At 42.5% G+C, this 18094-nt stretch overlaps 6 protein-coding genes across 7 annotated transcripts; 4 read left to right on the forward strand and 2 right to left on the reverse strand.

The window, feature by feature from the left end:
- Window positions 1-20: 20 nt before the first annotated feature.
- Nt5c (5' nucleotidase C) lies at window positions 21-2769 on the forward strand. 2 transcript variants are annotated; one of them, XM_018105181.3, is made up of 7 exons: window positions 21-428; window positions 529-932; window positions 998-1293; window positions 1359-1545; window positions 1884-2024; window positions 2087-2238; window positions 2339-2769. In XM_018105181.3, the coding sequence occupies exons 1-7, from the start codon at window positions 203-205 to the stop codon at window positions 2541-2543; spliced, it is 1611 nt and encodes a 536-aa protein (XP_017960670.1). In that variant the 5' UTR covers window positions 21-202; the 3' UTR covers window positions 2544-2769. The 2 variants fall into 2 exon arrangements, with proteins under 2 accessions (XP_017960670.1, XP_017960671.1); XM_018105182.3 differs by having other exon boundaries at window positions 21-379.
- Window positions 2646-5356, reverse strand: Smyd4-1 (SET and MYND domain containing, class 4, member 1). The gene is made up of 4 exons (XM_089261607.1): window positions 4611-5356; window positions 3553-4555; window positions 3189-3492; window positions 2646-2991 (listed from the first exon to the last, which is right to left on the reverse strand). Exons 1-4 carry the CDS (start codon window positions 5294-5296, stop codon window positions 2690-2692), a joined length of 2295 nt encoding a protein of 764 aa, XP_089117733.1. The 5' UTR covers window positions 5297-5356; the 3' UTR covers window positions 2646-2689.
- A 91-nt stretch (window positions 5357-5447) lies between these two features.
- Window positions 5448-8668, forward strand: Sec6 (Exocyst complex component Sec6). Its single transcript, XM_018105180.3, has 2 exons — window positions 5448-6511; window positions 6567-8668. Exons 1-2 carry the CDS (start codon window positions 5540-5542, stop codon window positions 7809-7811), a joined length of 2217 nt encoding a protein of 738 aa, XP_017960669.1. The 5' UTR covers window positions 5448-5539; the 3' UTR covers window positions 7812-8668.
- Window positions 8499-11943, forward strand: LOC108654110 (spermine oxidase). The gene is made up of 2 exons (XM_018105186.3): window positions 8499-8674; window positions 10125-11943. Exon 2 carries the CDS (start codon window positions 10165-10167, stop codon window positions 11689-11691), a length of 1527 nt encoding a protein of 508 aa, XP_017960675.1. The 5' UTR covers window positions 8499-8674; window positions 10125-10164; the 3' UTR covers window positions 11692-11943.
- A 248-nt stretch (window positions 11944-12191) lies between these two features.
- LOC108654109 (spermine oxidase) lies at window positions 12192-14869 on the forward strand. The gene is made up of 3 exons (XM_018105184.2): window positions 12192-12334; window positions 12399-13057; window positions 13205-14869. Exons 1-3 carry the CDS (start codon window positions 12326-12328, stop codon window positions 14073-14075), a joined length of 1539 nt encoding a protein of 512 aa, XP_017960673.1. The 5' UTR covers window positions 12192-12325; the 3' UTR covers window positions 14076-14869.
- pyd3 (beta-ureidopropionase pyd3) lies at window positions 14194-16932 on the reverse strand. Its single transcript, XM_018106668.3, has 4 exons — window positions 16540-16932; window positions 15221-15483; window positions 14544-15163; window positions 14194-14483 (listed from the first exon to the last, which is right to left on the reverse strand). Exons 1-4 carry the CDS (start codon window positions 16800-16802, stop codon window positions 14310-14312), a joined length of 1320 nt encoding a protein of 439 aa, XP_017962157.2. The 5' UTR covers window positions 16803-16932; the 3' UTR covers window positions 14194-14309.
- Between the last annotated feature and the right edge of the window lie 1162 nt (window positions 16933-18094).

Here is an 18094-nt window from a genome sequence, read left to right on the forward strand (position 1 = left end):
GAGTTTTTAAGACAAAGAGCTTAGGATTTAGCCAGATTAAGTCATTAAATCAAGTTAGAGTGGGTGTATTCAAAGAAAAAGGGAAAGTCAATTATTCATCATGCAGTCTGCACGTGTATGGGGGTGGTGTATTGAGTTGCGTGTGTACATAACAACGATTGGAAGCACATTTAACAGTTATAACGAGGACAATTACAGTTAAATGTGTGCAGCGCGTAGAAAAATTGTGAATGCATTTCTCAAACAAAATGTGTGCAGCAGGTTGAATGTACCACAGTCACGGTATTTGAGCAGTAGCAGCAGCCACGATGTGGGCACAGGAGCAGCAGCAACAGCAGCAGCCGTTACGTCGAACGCTCTAATTAATCCACGAAAAACTGTGAGTGATTTCCAAGAGCTCTACGAAGCAACCAAAAAGAAATTTCAATGTAAGCCTTATAATTATTAGGCACTCTTATACACAGTCTATCTATTATATTATGTATAAGTGTTCGTGTATCGGTTTAATACATTTTATATATATTTTAGCTAAAAAATTGCCCGTGGATGTGCATCCAGATGCAGTTTTTGCATGCAACGAATTGGATCTCAGTGAGGTGCAGGTCTATGGCTTCGACTATGATTACACTTTGGCTTGCTATAAGCCGTTGCTGGAGGATTTATTGTACAATCTGGCTCGGGAAATGTTGGTTAAGCGTTTTCGCTATCCGGAGGATATTTTGGATCTGGAATATGAGCCCAATTTCGCTGTACGAGGCTTGCACTATGATGTGGAGAAGGGGCTATTGGTCAAATTGGATTCATTCTTGCAACTGCAATTGGGCTCAGTCTATCGTGGACGCACCAAAGTCGAAGCTGACGAAGTGCTCAAACTCTATCACAATCGATTGCTGCCCATTGCCTATGTGGAAGGACCCAATAATAGCTATAGAGTAATTATCTGAAAATAATCAATATTTTATTTGATATATCTTATCTATATGTATTTCGATTTTAGCACAATACCAACTCAAAAATGGTGCAATTGGCGGATCTGTTTTCAGTGCCCGAAATGTGTTTGCTCTGCAATGTTATTGAATATTTTGAAAGGAATCGAATAGATTATAATCCAGAGATCGTATTCCACGACACAAGAACAGCCATGGGCTCCTGCCACCCCATAATGCATGCCACGGTCATGAAGGACACGCAAAAATATATCGAACGCAATGCAAAGCTGCCCAAATATTTTGAGAAACTTCAGCAGGCGGGCAAGAATCTTTTCCTGGTTACGAATAGTCCATTTTCGTTTGTGTAAGCCAAGTTTGAACTAGCTGCAAATAGCTGATTTAATACCATTCTCTAATCATCTCCTATAGGAACTGTGGCATGTCTTATCTGGTGGGCGAAAATTGGAGAGATTTCTTCGATGTGGTCATCGTTCAGGCACGCAAGCCCAAGTTCTTTACAGACGAATCTCGGCCAATAAGGTTGTACGATGAGAAAACCCGATCGCATCTATGGGATCGAGTATTCAAGCTGGAAAAGGGAAAAATCTATTATGAGGTATACATATAGATAGGAAATTAACTGAAGAGCTCAAATAGCTTAAGCTAACAGCAGCTGTGTGCAATTCGCCTGAAATTTATTTGCATAGTAAATGCTAAAGCTGTGCAAATACCTATTAAAATGTAAACTTGCTCAACAAGTTTCAAGTCCCAACTAGAAACTAGAACTGGAAATTCAACAGGTGTCTTTACGCTTGTCACATCTGTTTTTATTCTAAAGAGAAACCTAAGCTCACCTGTTGATATTAATGCGGATTGTAATACATATATTAAGTAAGAGCTCGTAAGCATGAATTCCTACTAATTTTCACTGTACTTACTATATCAACTCCACAGGGCTCTGTACGGCAGTTGCAGGAGCTGAAGGGCTGGCGCGGTCATTCTGTGCTCTATTTTGGGGATCATCCGTATAGCGATCTAGCTGATGTTACTTTGAAGCACAGCTGGCGCACAGGTGCAATAATTAGCGAGCTAAACGTGAGTGTTACCTGTATATAATTGAAATATATCTGTATGTCTTACCTAAACTCCTTTTGCAGCATGAGATTAAGACACTGAATCGTGTGGATTTCAAGATGAGCGCCAATTGGCTGCAAATGCTGACGCAGCTGATTGAGGATACGCAGGATGATGACAGCGCGGCGGCCCAGGAATGTCTGAAAAATTGGATGATTGAACGGGATCAGTTGCGGTTTGTTTATATTACAAGATATATAATATAAGATATTTATATGTATATATTGTAATATTACTGTACTCACACGTTATCCAATTTCGTTTCTCTCTTGCAGGAATAAAACGAAAAATGTCTTCAACGAACAATTCGGCAGCGTATTCCGTACGTATCACAATCCGACGTATTTTTCACGACGCCTATTTCGCTTTGCGGACATTTATACGAGCGACATTACGAACTTGCTCAAGTTTTCGACATCGCACACATTTTACCCACGCCGCGGCGTCATGCCTCATGAATATGCCTCACATTTTATATAAAACACGGAAAAACACACAGGGTGTCATCACTCTCCCCTTGTCTCGATTTCTCTCTTAAAAAAAGTGTAGCTTAAGCTAGAAAATGAAACAAAAGTGCCAGCGTATGTTTGTTATTGTTGTTGTTCTTAGAGAATTTATTACTGTTGTTAAGCGTTAGCATTAGCATTAGCATTACCATTAGCTGCACTGCGCTGCTCAATAAAATCGTTGTAATAGTTGACAAAAATCCTCTTCGTATCCGTTGGTAAATAATTGATGGCAGTGCGCACAGCCCTGAGCTGCTCGCTGCTGCATTTGTATTTGCCAAAGGCTGCTAAGTCCATTAGGTAGGTTAAATGGCTAATGTAGGTCATGGAGTCAGCGCCATGCTGTGCGGCTACGCCCGCCAGCAGGTGATCCAAAATGCGTGACAATTGCTTGTAGTCGATGTCATCGAAGGTGGCGCCATCTATGGACGAGTAGAGACGAGATTAGAGATGGCATATTACAGTCAGAGTCAGTATAATATAATATTGTAGAAAAGAATTATGGGATTGTCTGGAGCTAGCAAATCTATATGACAGGCAAGGGGACAAGTGAAGGGGCCTTGTAAAGAATTTCTCTCTCCTTTTCTCTGTCTTCATTTATGTGCGTTTCCTCACTCACTAGCTTTGGCTGTTAGACAGGCCGCAATCAGCTGCTGGGCCAAGTGCAGTTTTAAGCTATGATAATCCAGCAGCCAAGTGTCGAGTTCTTCAAATGCTTTATACGCCTTGCGACGCTGTTGTTGTTCAGAACAAAACTCGAGAGTGTTCCGCAATATACCATACCAGTTGAACAACTGTGTCGCCTGGCACTTGGAGCACTTAATAGCCAAGTTAGACTCGGACTCCCACCATTTGAATTCCTCCTGCTTGGAAGGTACAAAGATGTGGGCACAGAACTCGCAGCGATAGCGATTGAAGGACAACTAGTGTAGAGTATATATATTAGTAAAGCTATCCAACTAGATCAAAATACATTTACTCACAAAAATCTCATCAGGTTTGCTGCCGGTACAATTGATGCATTTGCAACGGAATTTAAAAGTCTGCTGCAGTTGGGCCTGGCGCATGGCGCAACTGGAATTTCTATAGTCCAAGGTATAGCAATTGAAGATCTCCTCATCCGCCTCAATTTGTTTGGCTGCCAGGCAGCTGACCGCGCGACCATCGCAGTGGAGACGAATTGAAGGGGCACAAGCATGATTGCAGAGAGCCAAATATGGTAAATTGAGCGCCGTTGTCAGAGCAACGCTATCAAATTTATGCATCTGGCCTAAATGTAAACGGAAAGGTGCCCGCCAGAGCTTCGATTCCATCATGTGACACTGGGAGCGTAGTAAAATGGTGTCGCCAACATGGCCATTGCAGAGCAGCTGGCCGGCACAGCGTAGAATTAAGGCAGCTATCAATAAGTCCCAATCCTCGCGAGCATCGACTCCTAACTGCTCATAGAAATTGGTGCATTTGTGTAGATAAACTTGCAAGAGATTAGCGCAGAGCGCGTAGTATATGAGCTCCTCGGAAGCTGCTTTATCCAGATGGCTCATCATGCATAAGCTTAGCAAACCCTGCGAAGCACTTGACCAATCATAACATTTCCTAGCCTTGTCCATTAGCATTTTCCATTTCTCTTGAACACTTGAGCCTCTGACCAGCTCAGTCTGCCATTCTTGCACGTAGCACAGCACCATTCGGAGAGCTAAGTGCGAGACGCCCAACAGGGTAAACAGATTTTTTTTATAGCCAGCACATTCGTAGCTGTGGATCTGCTCGTTTAGTTGGCGACAGCGACGCGAGCAGTAGACCACTCGCTGATGGCATTGGGAACAGGGTATGGGCGCATAAAGCACGCTTGCAGCGCACTGCTGGCAGATCAAACCCGGCTCGAGAGGCACAAAACACGCCGTTTGCTCCTTGAATATGATGTCACCTGATTGGATGGACTGCGTGGCCACCATGTGGCGTCCCTTTATGCCGGAATGGGCCGATCTATAATATATCTATATCAATCTATTGAAATTGAATATATATATTATTTACTCACATCTTGTGGTTCTTTCCTAGGATCAGCAACGACGGAACCTGCTCACTCGCCAGCTCCTCTTTCGGCTCAGAGCTCTGCTGTTCTTGTAGCTTTGTCAGCTGCTGCTGCAACTGTTCCAATTGGTTTACATAGCCTGCATTTAACTGTTGTTGCTCCAACCACGATAGATGCTCGCTCAATTTATGAACATCGCCCAGCTGCCAGGCACAGTGGGCCTGTCGCATTATTAGCTTATGCTGTAGCTTCTGGGGATAGCCATACTCAAGTGCACACTCACAGTCGTCGTAGGCTTCCTTATATAAGCCGAACTCCTGCAGGGCCATGCCTCGATTCGCATAGCCCAAACAGAGCTCCTCGTGGACATTCTCTGCCTGCAGAATGGCCTGTGTATATAAGTGACAGGCAAGAAGTAAAGATTCTCTTCGATCGCTCTCATTTGTCTTGGATCTCTTTGTATACACTGCATTTCCATGCTCTCGGTTAGAACGCGAGCGTTCGGCACAGGCCTTTAAATCGTGGACATCGTCTAAAGAGTCCAGCAATTCGTGGGTTAACTCATTGAAACGTTGCTGCTTGGCTGCAGGCAGTGTGTGCAATACTTTAACAGTTTCCAGTTCATTTTTATAGCTGGCAATAAATGGAACCAACTCATTTTGCTCACCAAAAACTTTTGATAAAGTCAACATTTAGCCTTATACATATATAATTATTAATTTGCAGCCGGCTTTTAAAATTAAAATCAGGTGCTTTAATCCAGTGCTGCCCATCAACTATCGATATGTAGAAACGGCTGTGCCATAGCTGCAAATATCGATAGACACGTCAACAAAAACAGCTGTTCAGCCATCGGTAATTAAGCTATTTTCATTTTTCAGTAGAAATGAGCTGTAATTAAATATTCATTTAAAGTATTAAAGCTATTTTGAACAATGGATTTGCAACAATTGGAAGAGGAAGCGCGCCAAGCGGCGCTCAAAGATATACAAAATATGCTGCAACGTCCTGGGCAGCTGGAGAAAGTGGAACAATATCGACACCGCATAGCACGGAAAAAAGCATCCGTGGAGGCGTTGTTAAAGACGGGCATGCAAAATCAATTGGAGGGCGTGCGAGTGGGTCTCAAGCAGCTAGAGACTTGTATGCTGGATGTGCGTGAGGTGCGTCGCCGCATGGCCGAAGTGGAACGACTACTCCAAGGCGTACCGGAGATCTACGACGCCTTAGAAGTTGTTCGTGAGGAGAATACCAAGCATTCGCAATATGCAACGGCTATGGAAAACCTGAAGCACATCTTCAACGTGGATGCAAGTGTGCAGAAGACCATGGCACTCATAGACGAGGACAAACTGTTGAATGCACATCAGTGTCTGGCCGATTTGGAGAACTCGCGGGATGATCTGCTCTATGAGTTGCACAAACAGCCCAAGCAGCATGCCTCCGACAAGATCACACTCAAGCGCCACTTCGAGAAGGTGGATCAAGTGTCGCAGGCGCTGGAGAAGAAGCTGCGCCTGATCATAAGTCGCACGCTAAACACGGTCCGAAAGAAGCCGACGGTCATTGTGACTGCACTGCGAATCATCGAGCGTGAGGAGAAAAACGATCAATTCGCGCTGCAACAGCAAAAGGTCACGAATTTCCTGCCACCTGGCAGACCTAAGGCATGGCGTGCCATGATTATGGACGTCCTCCAAGCAGCTGTCATCACACGCATCGAGGGCTCCAAGCTGGAGGAGCGAGCGGACAACAAATTGTGGCTAGTGCGCGACTTGGAGATATTGCGACAAATAATTCTCGAAGATTTGCGCGTGGTTAAGTCGTTATGCGTTCCCTGCTTTCCACCTCATTACGATATATTTAATGAATATGTCAAGTTCTATCACGAAGGATTGTCCAGCTATGTGAGTCATATAATTAATATCTTTATATATACAAATTAACTTCCTTGTCTCGCAGTTGGACAATATTGTGAAATCGGGCCTGCAAGGCAATGAATATGTCTCCATGTTAGCCTGGGTTATGCACACCTATCCAGGCGCTGATCTAATGTCTCATCCCGATCTAAATGTGGATGTACTTAAGCTCTCGCGTCCGCTGCTGCATCCGGAGCACTTGAAATCATTAGAGGATGAGTACTTGCAGAATATGGAACGCAATTATCAGGATTGGATGAAAAAGACAGTGGATTCGGAAAAACAGGAATGGTACTCCGAGCAGATGCCCGATCAGCGGGATCACTACTATAACAGTGCTGGTCCAGTGATCATATTCGAGATGATCGATCAGCATTTGCAGGTGACAAACACCATTCACCAGGAGTTGACGTTTAAGGCATTGGTGCTCAGCATACAACAGGTGGAATTGTTCGGACAGACCTACCTCAAGAATGTCATCGAATTGAAGGAGCATCATTTTCGGAATCGAGATCAAATCAAATACTTTACCCATTATATCATAACCATTGTAAATAACAGTCAGAATGTGGTGGAAATGGCACAGCAAATGAAGCATCTGTTTTGGCCCAAATCCCGGACGGAACATTACGAAGATTTCGAGAAGCTGTTGGCAACGTTTCAAAGGATCCGTGCACATGCAGCCAATTATTTGCTGGAGGAGGCCTTCCTTGATATGGAATGCCATTTCAATGATCTATTCACGGTCAAGTGGCTCGGCAGCAGCATTGCTGTGGACACCATTTGTGTTACGCTCGATGATTACTTTCAGGATTATAATCACTTGCTGCCCGCCAATTTCGAGATGGTGATCAATGAGGCACAGAAGTTGCTAGCGAAGCGCTATATAAGAGCCCTCCTATCGAAGAGACTTTCGAAGTCTCGCAGCGAATGCGATGCGATTACCAGAAAAATCAATTTGGAAGCGAAGCGCATTAAGCAGTTCTTTGAGAAGATCGCACCAAAGATTTCGCTGAGCGATTCGCCCTTGGATTTGATCACCACTCTATCCGCTCTCATAGTCGCGGACATTGAGTTGCTAGCATTGGATTTACATACGCTGCTGGGCAGTTATCCTTCGTTGACTGAGGATCACTTGGTGCGCCTCTTCTACATCCGCAATGATGTAAAGGCCGCCGAGGTGCGAGAGAAGGTTCAAGATGCGATGAAGTCCAAGAAGTCCATGGTCAGCATTGCCAAGCAGGATTGCATATTCAAGGAGATCGTATTTAGCGATAAGCTGTGGTAGAAGACCCAATAGCTATAACAATATGGGTATAAATAGCATGTCAGTCATACAACTTTTAGAACCGTGCTACAAATATTTAGCTATGAGCTATGTCGTATAACTACTTTACTAAACTTCTTATACTTTTACGTATAAGCATGTCATTAATACTACTTATAATCAAACGTAGTAATTTTTGATGTTTCATATGACTTATGTACAAATCATTGTTTTTGTAAAGTATGAGAAATTTACACGTAGCAAGCGTATTTATAATGATGTATAATTTATGCGTAGCAAATTCACTATTAACTCAAAAGACTCATTTCCTCATAATATGATAAGCTTGCTACGTATGCTTTATAATAGTCTTATACATTTTTTATAAAACTAGCCCCGTCTCGCTCCCCCGTCAACACCATAGAGCAACAGCGCTCATTCATCATTCCATGCCAAAACGCCGGTCAGCTGGTTATTCGCCTTGGCGCGCTTTTGCTAGATGAGCTTTCATACCGATGAAAGCTCTCCCTCTCAGTGTCTCTCGCAGCATGAGCAGAGCATGCACAGTGGCGTAACAGTGAAAGTTTGTCTAGCGAAACTTTGGCTAGGCAGTGTGGGCTGCCCGGTTGGAGCTGTGTGCGTACGCCACTGGCGCAGCATAAGCATTGTGGAGCAGCACGTTTCCATATGATTCTCAGTTTTGTTTGTGCGCTTGACTCTGCATCAGAGCGCAGAGCCCACGAAATAATTTTTAACATTAATGTGCAGTGAATTTTATAACTATATACACACATATACAATAATCTAAATGCTGGATTTATAAAATATAGCTAATATAATATAAAATATTAATAAAGAAGCGACAAAAAAATTACAAATATTTGGTGAGTGAGACACGCGACACCAAGTGAAGCTTTTTATGTGACTACATACATACATACATATTTATATCTATGTTTGCATGATTGTGTTAGCAAAAGTGTGCAGTTTTTGTGTTTTGGCTATAATTTTATGCATTGCTCTTGAACCTTGAAAAGTTTTTTTGGTCATTTTGTCAAATCTATACTACATACATACATATAAAATCAATGCTGCGCTCTCTGTCTAACAGCAGTCGTCAAAGCAGCGCGTGCTCCTCTGCCTTTGTGTGTGTGTGAAGGCATTGTATAAGCGGCTATTGGTATTGGTGCTGTGAGGGGGTTGGTAACTAGAAAACTGGCTGCATGGTCCAGGCTGGTCAAACAAGATGCATAAGCTGAATGTGCCGTACATCTACACACACACACACGCACACATGACGATATTATGTTCTATTTATAAATGCATGTTGAACTTTATACGTATCATGCGTGTACTAGAGCGAGTTCCATGTGCTCTCCCTCTCAGTCTATGACTGTCATTAGAGCACGTTGCGCGTGGTTCGGCTTATCAGCAAACACAATTTCAAATAAATTCTTACAGCTGTTTTTAGTTGCACTATGTCATCGCGCCATCTGCAGTTTGTTTTTGTTTACTCTCTTTGTATTTTCATAGGCAACTAACACCATTGCAAAAGCAAATGCATAAGCAAATAGGCAGACGGAATTCCCATCTAACGGCGTTTGCTTGCGCACGTGTCGCACTGCAATGCATATTCGCTGCAAAACAGAAACACAAACCCAAACAGACACAAACAAAACACATGCATATACTATTACGGTATACCCGGCGTTGGCAAGTGGCAAGTGAAGGCCTTGGGTATGATGGGTTTTAGGAGAAGTTTGTAACGCAAGACAAGATTATTTTGATAATAAAAGACTTTAATTATTTTTCGTTAGTATAAAGTATTTTTAAATCAAATTGAAGGTATTATATTACATAATTATTCATATTAATAATTTTATGTTAAGTTGGCTTTTTGAAAATTGATTACAGTTCATCATTTATAATTAAAATTTTAGATCAATAGAACAAAATTAAATGGAGATTTCTAAAGCATGTCAAGAGTTGAAAGATGGATGTTTTGAATTCGAATTAGTTTAATTGAAGCTCGACTAAGGCGTTTCTTTGGGTTAGTTAAATAATGTTATGTTTTATTCTACTTAAAATGATTATTTGATTATTGATTTATAGGATTATTGTATACGACTGATTTTAAGAATATTTATGGAGTATATAGTGTGAAGTTTGGACAGACTTTGTGCTAATGTAATGTATTTAAGGAAATTTAAGATCAAAGACCTCTATTCTATGTTTATTTCATCATTCATGTTGCCTCTCTTACTACCTTCCCACCATTATCACATATTCTAGTTGAGTCTAGTTTTCCAACACTTACATTCAGTTTCTTTGCAGATCTTGATTACTTTATTCATTAACATATATATTGTAAGCTATGAGTAAATCGCATCGGGATCTAAAGATCGTTGTCATCGGCGCCGGAGCATCGGGCGTTGCCTGTGCGACGAAACTCCTGGAGTATGGCTTTCAGAATGTTCTCATCGTGGAGGCCGAGTCCCGTTTGGGCGGTCGCATACACACAATACCTTTCGGCGAGAATGTGATTGATCTTGGGGCGCAGTGGTGTCACGGAGAGCAGGATAACATAGTCTATCAGCTGGCCAGCCAGAAGGATTTACTGGAGTCCACTGGTCCGGTCTATGAGAACTATCAATGTGTGCGCAGCAATCGGGAGGTATTACCCGATAATGTGGCCAACAGGCTCAAGGCAATTGTGGGCGATTCTCTGGTCAGTCGCCAGATGGAGCTGCAGCATTGCAGCGGCTCCCTGGGCAGTTACCTGTCCAATAAGTTTTATGAAATGCTACGTCGACCCGAGAATGCCGATATAGACAAAGTTTTGGCTAACGAGTTCTTTGATAACTATCAAAAGTTCGAAAACTCCGTAGAGGCCTCTGATAATCTCGAGGAGGTGTCGGGTCGTGGCTACCTGGACTATTGGGAGTGCGAAGGCGACATATTACTCAATTGGAAGGACAAAGGATTCGTGGAGCTGCTACGCCTGCTCACACGCAGTCGAGAGCTGGAAACATCCTCGGATCTGGGCGTACTGGAACAGCGAGTATTATTCAATCGTGCCGTTAAAAAGATACTCTGGAATCGCAACGATTCTCGCGTGGAGCTGCAGTTGAGCAACGGGGAATGCTGCCTGGCTGATCATGTGATTGTGACCGTATCCCTGGGTGTGCTCAAGGAGCAACACTTGCAGATGTTTGACCCACAGCTGCCAGTGGCCAAGCAGCGTGCCATCCAAGGCTTGGCCTTTGGCACGGTTAACAAAATCTTCGTGGAGTTTCCGGAGGCATTTTGGCCCGAGGACTGGACGGGTTTCACACTGCTGTGGCGGGAGGAGGACTTGGGTGATATACGGAATACGTCACGTGCCTGGCTGGAGGATGTCTTCGGCTTCTACCGAGTTAGCTATCAGCCGCGCGTTCTGGCTGGTTGGATCATCAATGCGAGTGGCAGGCATATGGAGTCACTGGATCGAAATGAAGTGCTCGCTGGCTGTATGTATCTGTTTCGTCGCTTCCTGCATTGGCATGTACCGGAACCAGTCAGCTTTTGCACCTCCGCCTGGTATACGAACCCGAATTTCCGTGGCTCGTACTCCTTCCGTTCCATGGACACGGAACGCTTGGGCACTGGCGCCCAGGATCTAGCGCAGCCCTTGACAGTGGTTGCCATGACACCTCAGTCGCCGGCCCGCAGCCGAAGCCGAAGCCGAAGTCTACCCCAACAGAGTCGCTGTGATCGACCCATTGTCCAATTCGCTGGCGAGGCGAGCAGCTTGCATTACTATTCCACGGTCCATGGAGCTGTGGAGGCCGGCTGGAGAGAGGCTGATCGATTGGCGGATTTCTATGGCCTAAATGAAGCGACGGCCAAATCGCAGCTATAGCAATCGCTGCATATTTCATTGGACAGACTCTTCTTGGCTGACTGATGGACGATTGACTGATTGACTGATTGATGCTGAAGTCTTTTCAGGCTGTGTACTGTGGCCTAAACGAACCAACAGCCTGCTGATTGACAATGATTCATTGGCTATGTCCATGGCCAAAATGCAGATATACCATTACAAAGTGTTTCCCTATTTCATAAGTAACTGTTCAATAGCTTGAGCATAAACTGATTTAAATTTAAAAAACAATCAATCAAATTTAACTGAACAATACATCCTGAATAGACTCTAAGAAATATATACATATGTATATACATATATGCTGATGATGATATATATGTATATATAGCTGATATAAATACATAAGCATGTAAAGAGCTTTAGAAATTTGACTATGCACTATTTATCGTAAATATAAATCTATGACTAAAACTATTAATGGTAGATGTTGACTATATATTGATAGATTGATACATAAGTGTAAATGATTGATGATATAGTCTAAATATGTATGACTGATTGACTAGTTGTACTCACCAAGAAAAAAATCCAAAAATCATGATTGATTTTGTTTCTCGTAATTTTGACGTAACAGATATTTATAATATATACAAATTTCGTAAATTTTTATATGGGAAGTGTAAGTAAAACGCGTTTGGAACATAATCAGCGACAGCTTATGAAGGCAATTCGAATTGTTGCAGTGTTGGTCGAAAAAAAACGCAAAAGGTAGCCCATCTAGGAATAGTCATGTACGCGGGACTCTGAGAAAATCTGATCTTGTACAATATGATCCAAAAATTTTGATATTGGGTGGCGGTGTAGCGGGTCTTGCCTGTGCTGTGGAGTTGAAGAATAACGGCTTAAATAATGTACGCATTGTAGAGATGTCTGATCGAATTGGCGGTCGTATCAAGACCATGAAATTCGCTGACAATTACATTGATCTGGGTGCCCAGTGGGTCTATGGAAAGGATAACAATTTGGTCTATGAGATGGCAGATGTGGATGAGCTGGGAAAAACAAATGGTACGATTGCAAATATGGATTGGATACGTTCGAATGGAAAAAAGATTACGGAGGGTGTTGTGGACCAAATGTTGGATTTGATAACTACCGTCTATGATAATATGAAGGACGACAAAATTGATCCCACAATCACCTTTGGTGACTATTTATCCAAGATGTTTGACCGAGAGGTCGAAAAACAAAATATCCGCATTGATAGGTCTCTAGCCAAAGAGTTTATTGTTACTTTCAAGAAAATGGAAGGCAATATGGCGGATACGGATATGTCGGCCTTTGACTATTGGAGCTTCCAGCCATGCGGTGGCAGCGGACTTTTGAATTGGCGCGACAAGGGGTAAGGCCATATAGTCTAAAAAAATTGGGCTAAAATCGTATATGTCCGTCTGTCCTTCCTGCCACCTTTACGTTCATCCTTTGCCAGCCGGACACTCGCGACTAAAGTAGTTTTTTTGTTGGTCTTATAACCTAGCCTTTCTTACAGCTTCAAGCAGTTCTTGCATCACCTCGTCAATGGCGACGACCTAAATGAGCATGGAGTGCTCAAGGGCTGCATCGATTTGAACCGAAGGGTTCGTCAAGTCGAGTGGGATCGTCCAGATGGCTCTGTGCTGGTGAGCTGTGAGAAAGAGAAATATTCCGCGGACCATGTAGTCATCACTTTCTCGCTAGGCGTGCTCAAGCATAGCTCAACGCTCTTTCAGCCCTCTTTACCAGACTCTCACTGCAAAGCGATCAATAGCATGGGATTCGGCAACGTCTGCAAGATTTTTGTTGAGTTTCAGGAGAAATTCTGGCCAGATGACTGGCGCGGCTTTAATGCGCTGTGGAGAGCACAGGACTTGCCAGCTCAGCCCTGGCTGAAGGACATCTATGGCTTCCATGTGTATGACCATCAGCCACGCGTTCTACTTGGCTGGGCCTGTGGAGTCCATGTGGAGGCCATCGAGACCATAAAGCACTCTGCTCTAGTGGACGGCATTGTGCGCATGCTGAATCACTTCCTGCGCAACTTTAACGTGTCGCGCCCGAACAATGTAATTATCAGCAAATGGAGCACTGATCCGGCACACCGCGGCTCCTACTCCTACCCATCCGTATTAGCCACTGAGAATGACACGGGACCCAAGAGTCTCGCACAGCCAATCCATGTACAAGTCGCTGAAACGCGTGAGCCGTCTGACACGAGTATTTCCTCAACATCTGAAACCCCGCCAATAACAGCGCGACCAGTATTATTTTTTGCGGGCGAGGCAACCAGCTCCAATCATTATTCGACAGTTCACGGTGCTGTAGAGTCGGGGATACGCGAGGCTGATCGCATTATTTCCTTCTACAGGAGCTCCACCTATTAAGTTCATTCAAAAATCTAACTAAGAGATTTACTAAATAAGATAAACGAACGGGCTACTACCAAAAGGGTTTACTATACCTACAATCTAGCTGCGATTACTACCGAAATTTCAGAAAGAGTTGTTAAATTTTGAGTACAATATATATATATGTAACTTTACATGCAAAAAAGACTATTACAAAATTTTTTTAACTATATAAAGATTGTTGACTACTCCCAGAAGCTGCCTTTGCCTCTACTTCTCTCGCACGATTTGTGGCTGGAAATCTAGTGCGGCTGCCTTGCTTAAGGATTCGGCATAGAGTGGAAGCCTTTGGGTCATGCGGAAGCCCCAGAAGTCCTTGACCTGGCGACACAGATTCAGATCCACCTCCGTGACCAGCAGACCGTCCTCACAGCGGGATAAGCTCTATAGGAAAATGATGCCTCGTTAGCTCGATTGAGAGGTTTATTGCAGGAGCACACTTACGGGAGTTCTGGAGCCATCTGGTGCCGCCACATAAGTAGAGCCATAAAAGGGTCCGAATTCCTTATGCGCTGCCTTGCCATCCCCGGAGGTGTACTCGTTGGGAAACTTCTCAGTGCCCACTCGATTGATGGCCACTGTGAAGTAGCTGTTCGCTATAGCCGCATTCCTTGCCTCTATGCCCCACAGGGGCTCCGAGAGGCGTCCAATCGTAGCCGACGGATTGAACACAATTTCAGCTCCATTCAAACCGAACATCATCCAATTCTGGGGATGATGCCGGCCATAGCAAATGTTGATCGCCAGCTTGCCGAACTCTGTCTCGAAAACGGGATGCCCGGTGTTGCCCTCGAAGTAGTAGGTGGACTCATTGAAGTCACCCACACGCGGTATGTGATTCTTGCGATGTTTGCCCATGTAACGGCCACTGTTCGAGATGACAACAGCCGTATTCCAAATGGTCTCGCCGTGCTCCATGTCTCGCTCCAAGATGGAGTGTATGATGACCATGTTGTAGGCCTTGGCTAGCTCTGACATCATTTTGGTCGTCGGGCCATGTTCGGCCTCCTCGGCGAACTCGCACCAGGGAAACTTTTCGCGAGTGCAGAAGGCAAAGGGCATGGCTAGAGAAAGGGGAATTAGATTGGACTTTATTTATGGACTGATTTGGCTGCACTTACTCCACGCCTCCTGGGTGCACACAATATTGCAGCCTGCCTCGGCTGCGGCCTTGATCATGAGCTTCACTTTACTCCAAATGCCCTCGCGCTGCTTCTCGATAGGCGCCGTCGTTGGCAGAGCTATGGAGTTCTGTATGGCGCCAATGCGCACCAGGCGCGGCTTACGCAGCTCCTCGGGACGAGCCTCAAAGCTGTAGCCCTTGATCTCGAAGCCATTCTGCTCGGCGGTCTTGTAAGCGCTCTCTGGCAGCTTCAGAGTGTTGCTGAGGGCGATGAAAATGTTGTACAGAGAGGAAGTTAGATTGGAAGAGAGTTGGAGGGCAGGCAAGAGAGTTGAAAAGAGATATAGGGTGAGTTCGAATGAGCTTGACAGAGGAATAGAATGAAATGAGGAGGCGAGAGTGATTTAATAATAAATAGAGAGCGTATGGGAGAGTGCGAGAACGTTTAAATCGAAGAGTGTGTGAGTGTGGAGGAGAGTGTAGGCGAGACTGAGAGATTCGACAGGTAACCCATATGAAAGCTAAATCTTGAGAAGGACGGGATGAGAGAAATGGAAGGGGAATATATCAGAGGGAGAGGTCTGAGAATGAACGGAGAGTGATATAAGATAAAGAGAGAATGCCCTTTGACATTATCAATGTGGAAGTGAGTGTGGGAGAGGGTTGAGATATAGAGAGAGATATTGTTTTCATTTTCATTCCCACTGCTTCGTAAACAATGCGCTCAGCTTGTTATATATTTGTTTCTGTTTTGCTCATTGAATTTTTAATATACGCTAAAGAATAGAGTCTGTCATTTAGTTATCAGAAATGTCGCATATATAAAGATATACATGTATTATAATATATAATTATTATTGTATATATATACACTTTATTTGTTACCTTACTGTCTCTCTCTGTCCCTCTTTCTCTCTCTATCTCTTTAAGTGCTTTCATATTAGATATTCACTGAATTTTTCTGTTAGGGTATTCAAGCTTCATCACTGCATAGCTAATTTTTCTACATATAAAAAACCGCGTATACTTGCTATAGATATGTATGTATATGTACATATATTAAAACTAAATTTAATTTAATATGTATGTATACTTTATAGATTTTATTACCGAACCTCCCAAATCTTGAACCTGTTCTAAGACTTATCTGCGCTACGTAACTTTGTTGCCTTATCAGCTCGCTGTGTGGTCTATTATTAAGCTCTGATTAGCACATAGATATATGTACTATCCATATCAGTAGTAAAACTGACTTACATATATGTATGTATGTCCATATGTATGTATACATAGTTAGTAGTAGGCATTTCTACTCACTCTTTCTCAACTCCGTAGAGTATGCGTTTGACTTCTTTCAGCTCCTCGGCTGGCAAATGTTTTTCCAGACATTCGTCCAAATTTCTTAATTCAAATGTCGTCATAGTTTCCGGCTGTATTCGCTCTGTATGCTTATTTCGTAGTTGGGTGAATCGAAAGAACGGAGGGAGAGACGTGCTCTGCTTCTTCTTACTCTTTAAATAGACAAACGCTTGGTGCAAAGAGCAACCACTCGCGGCGAGCGTGGATCGCGGAATGATCATGGTCGATCAGCCGTTTCTAGCGAGGAGCGATAGCGGACACAAATCAAATAATTACTTGACAATTATTTTATAGTTACTCGTGATTTCAAATTAAAAACAGATAAAGAAAAGGCTTATAGATGAGCCCAAAATTGGTGACATTATCAGGGTTTTCCAAATAATGATAATATAAGAATAATGATAATATATTATTTCCAAAATATTTTTCATTCTAGAAAGCATATATTTGTATAGCACTCTAGTCTTTTAACGATTATTTAATTATATTTATTTCAATATTTGATTTTAAGATCTATTGAATATAAGTATTTGGCTATTATAAAGTAAATCTTATTGTTATATTTTACAGTCACATCTTTCATTGCAAACCACAAATATTACTAACGCTCACCTCTAGTTGGCGACCTCCACATTCCCGCCCCTGCCCTACTCTAGTGCGGCTATCTACACCTCGACTATGCTGGGGTCGCGCGCGCCGATTGACCTTATCACTATTAGCAATGACAACTAATGAGAGAATGCGTCGGAGGGAGGGAGGTAAGGTAAGCTAAATAAATTTAGATATGGGCACGACAATTTTTCCATTTTGAAAATAAGAAAAATATAGTGAAAGTATTGTAGAAATTCCAGTAAAACTATTTGGTTGGGGTATAGGCGACTTGTATATATTCTATAAACGAACTAAGATAAGCCTCATCAATATTGTTTTTTTCGACAGTTTCCGACTAAATGGCAAAGTAATCTTTATATAATCAAATTGATAATAGTTGCTTTTGCGAATTTATATCATTTATAACTTAACTTTTATTTGAGTGACATACTTACCCAGTGAGATACTTCATATCTCTAAAGATTGTATATCTGAGAAATGCGAATTGCCTGCTTATATAGAGCCAATTATATATACATCATATACATGGCTTTATGTAAGTAAGCTATCCTCTACTTATTTTTAGTTGGGTTTATCTTTATCAAGAGAATGTCTTATCAAGAGAATGTTATCATTGTTATGAACTATATTATATTGTATAATAAATCATTATAAAATATAATATAGCAAGATAAGATTTTCATTAAATTCTATTTTCTACATTTAATTCATGCACTGAAAAAAAAACGTTGAACAACTTTTTAAAATATAAATTAAAAAAATATTTAAAAAAAAATATTATAATTTTGCTCATAAATAAATTCTTGTAAATATCAGAAACAAATTCAAAATTCTTAAGAATATTTTGGAAAAAAACTCTCGCAGCTGGAATTTGTAACACATTTATAGGTTTTTCTTGTTT

The sequence above is a fragment of the Drosophila navojoa genome, chromosome 5 (assembly GCF_054131105.1).
Source record: "Drosophila navojoa isolate 15081-1374.11 chromosome 5, UAZ_NAV_1.0, whole genome shotgun sequence".
Taxonomy (NCBI): Eukaryota; Metazoa; Arthropoda; class Insecta; order Diptera; family Drosophilidae; genus Drosophila; species Drosophila navojoa.

Excerpts from the sequence above, each read along its gene's own strand:
- Nt5c (XM_018105181.3), top strand. The coding sequence starts at position 203 with ATGTGTGCAGCGCGTAGAAAAATTGTGAATGCATTTCTCAAACAAAAT. Across the intron at positions 429-528 it reads AACCAAAAAGAAATTTCAAT|CTAAAAAATTGCCCGTGGAT; the intron begins GTAAGCCTTATA and ends TATATATTTTAG. Across the intron at positions 1,546-1,883 it reads AGGGAAAAATCTATTATGAG|GGCTCTGTACGGCAGTTGCA; the intron begins GTATACATATAG and ends TCAACTCCACAG.
- Smyd4-1 (XM_089261607.1), bottom strand. The coding sequence starts at position 5,296 with ATGTTGACTTTATCAAAAGTTTTTGGTGAGCAAAATGAGTTGGTTCCA. Across the intron at positions 3,493-3,552 it reads GCAAACCTGATGAGATTTTT|TTGTCCTTCAATCGCTATCG; the intron begins GTGAGTAAATGT and ends ACTCTACACTAG. Across the intron at positions 2,992-3,188 it reads CTGTCTAACAGCCAAAGCTA|ATGGCGCCACCTTCGATGAC; the intron begins GTGAGTGAGGAA and ends ACTCGTCCATAG.
- Sec6 (XM_018105180.3), top strand. The coding sequence starts at position 5,540 with ATGGATTTGCAACAATTGGAAGAGGAAGCGCGCCAAGCGGCGCTCAAA. Across the intron at positions 6,512-6,566 it reads ACGAAGGATTGTCCAGCTAT|TTGGACAATATTGTGAAATC; the intron begins GTGAGTCATATA and ends CTTGTCTCGCAG.
- LOC108654110 (XM_018105186.3), top strand. The coding sequence starts at position 10,165 with ATGAGTAAATCGCATCGGGATCTAAAGATCGTTGTCATCGGCGCCGGA.
- LOC108654109 (XM_018105184.2), top strand. Across the intron at positions 13,058-13,204 it reads TTGAATTGGCGCGACAAGGG|CTTCAAGCAGTTCTTGCATC; the intron begins GTAAGGCCATAT and ends CCTTTCTTACAG.
- pyd3 (XM_018106668.3), bottom strand. The coding sequence starts at position 16,802 with ATGATCATTCCGCGATCCACGCTCGCCGCGAGTGGTTGCTCTTTGCAC. Across the intron at positions 15,484-16,539 it reads CTCTACGGAGTTGAGAAAGA|CAACACTCTGAAGCTGCCAG; the intron begins GTGAGTAGAAAT and ends CATCGCCCTCAG. Across the intron at positions 15,164-15,220 it reads GTGCACCCAGGAGGCGTGGA|CCATGCCCTTTGCCTTCTGC; the intron begins GTAAGTGCAGCC and ends CCCTTTCTCTAG.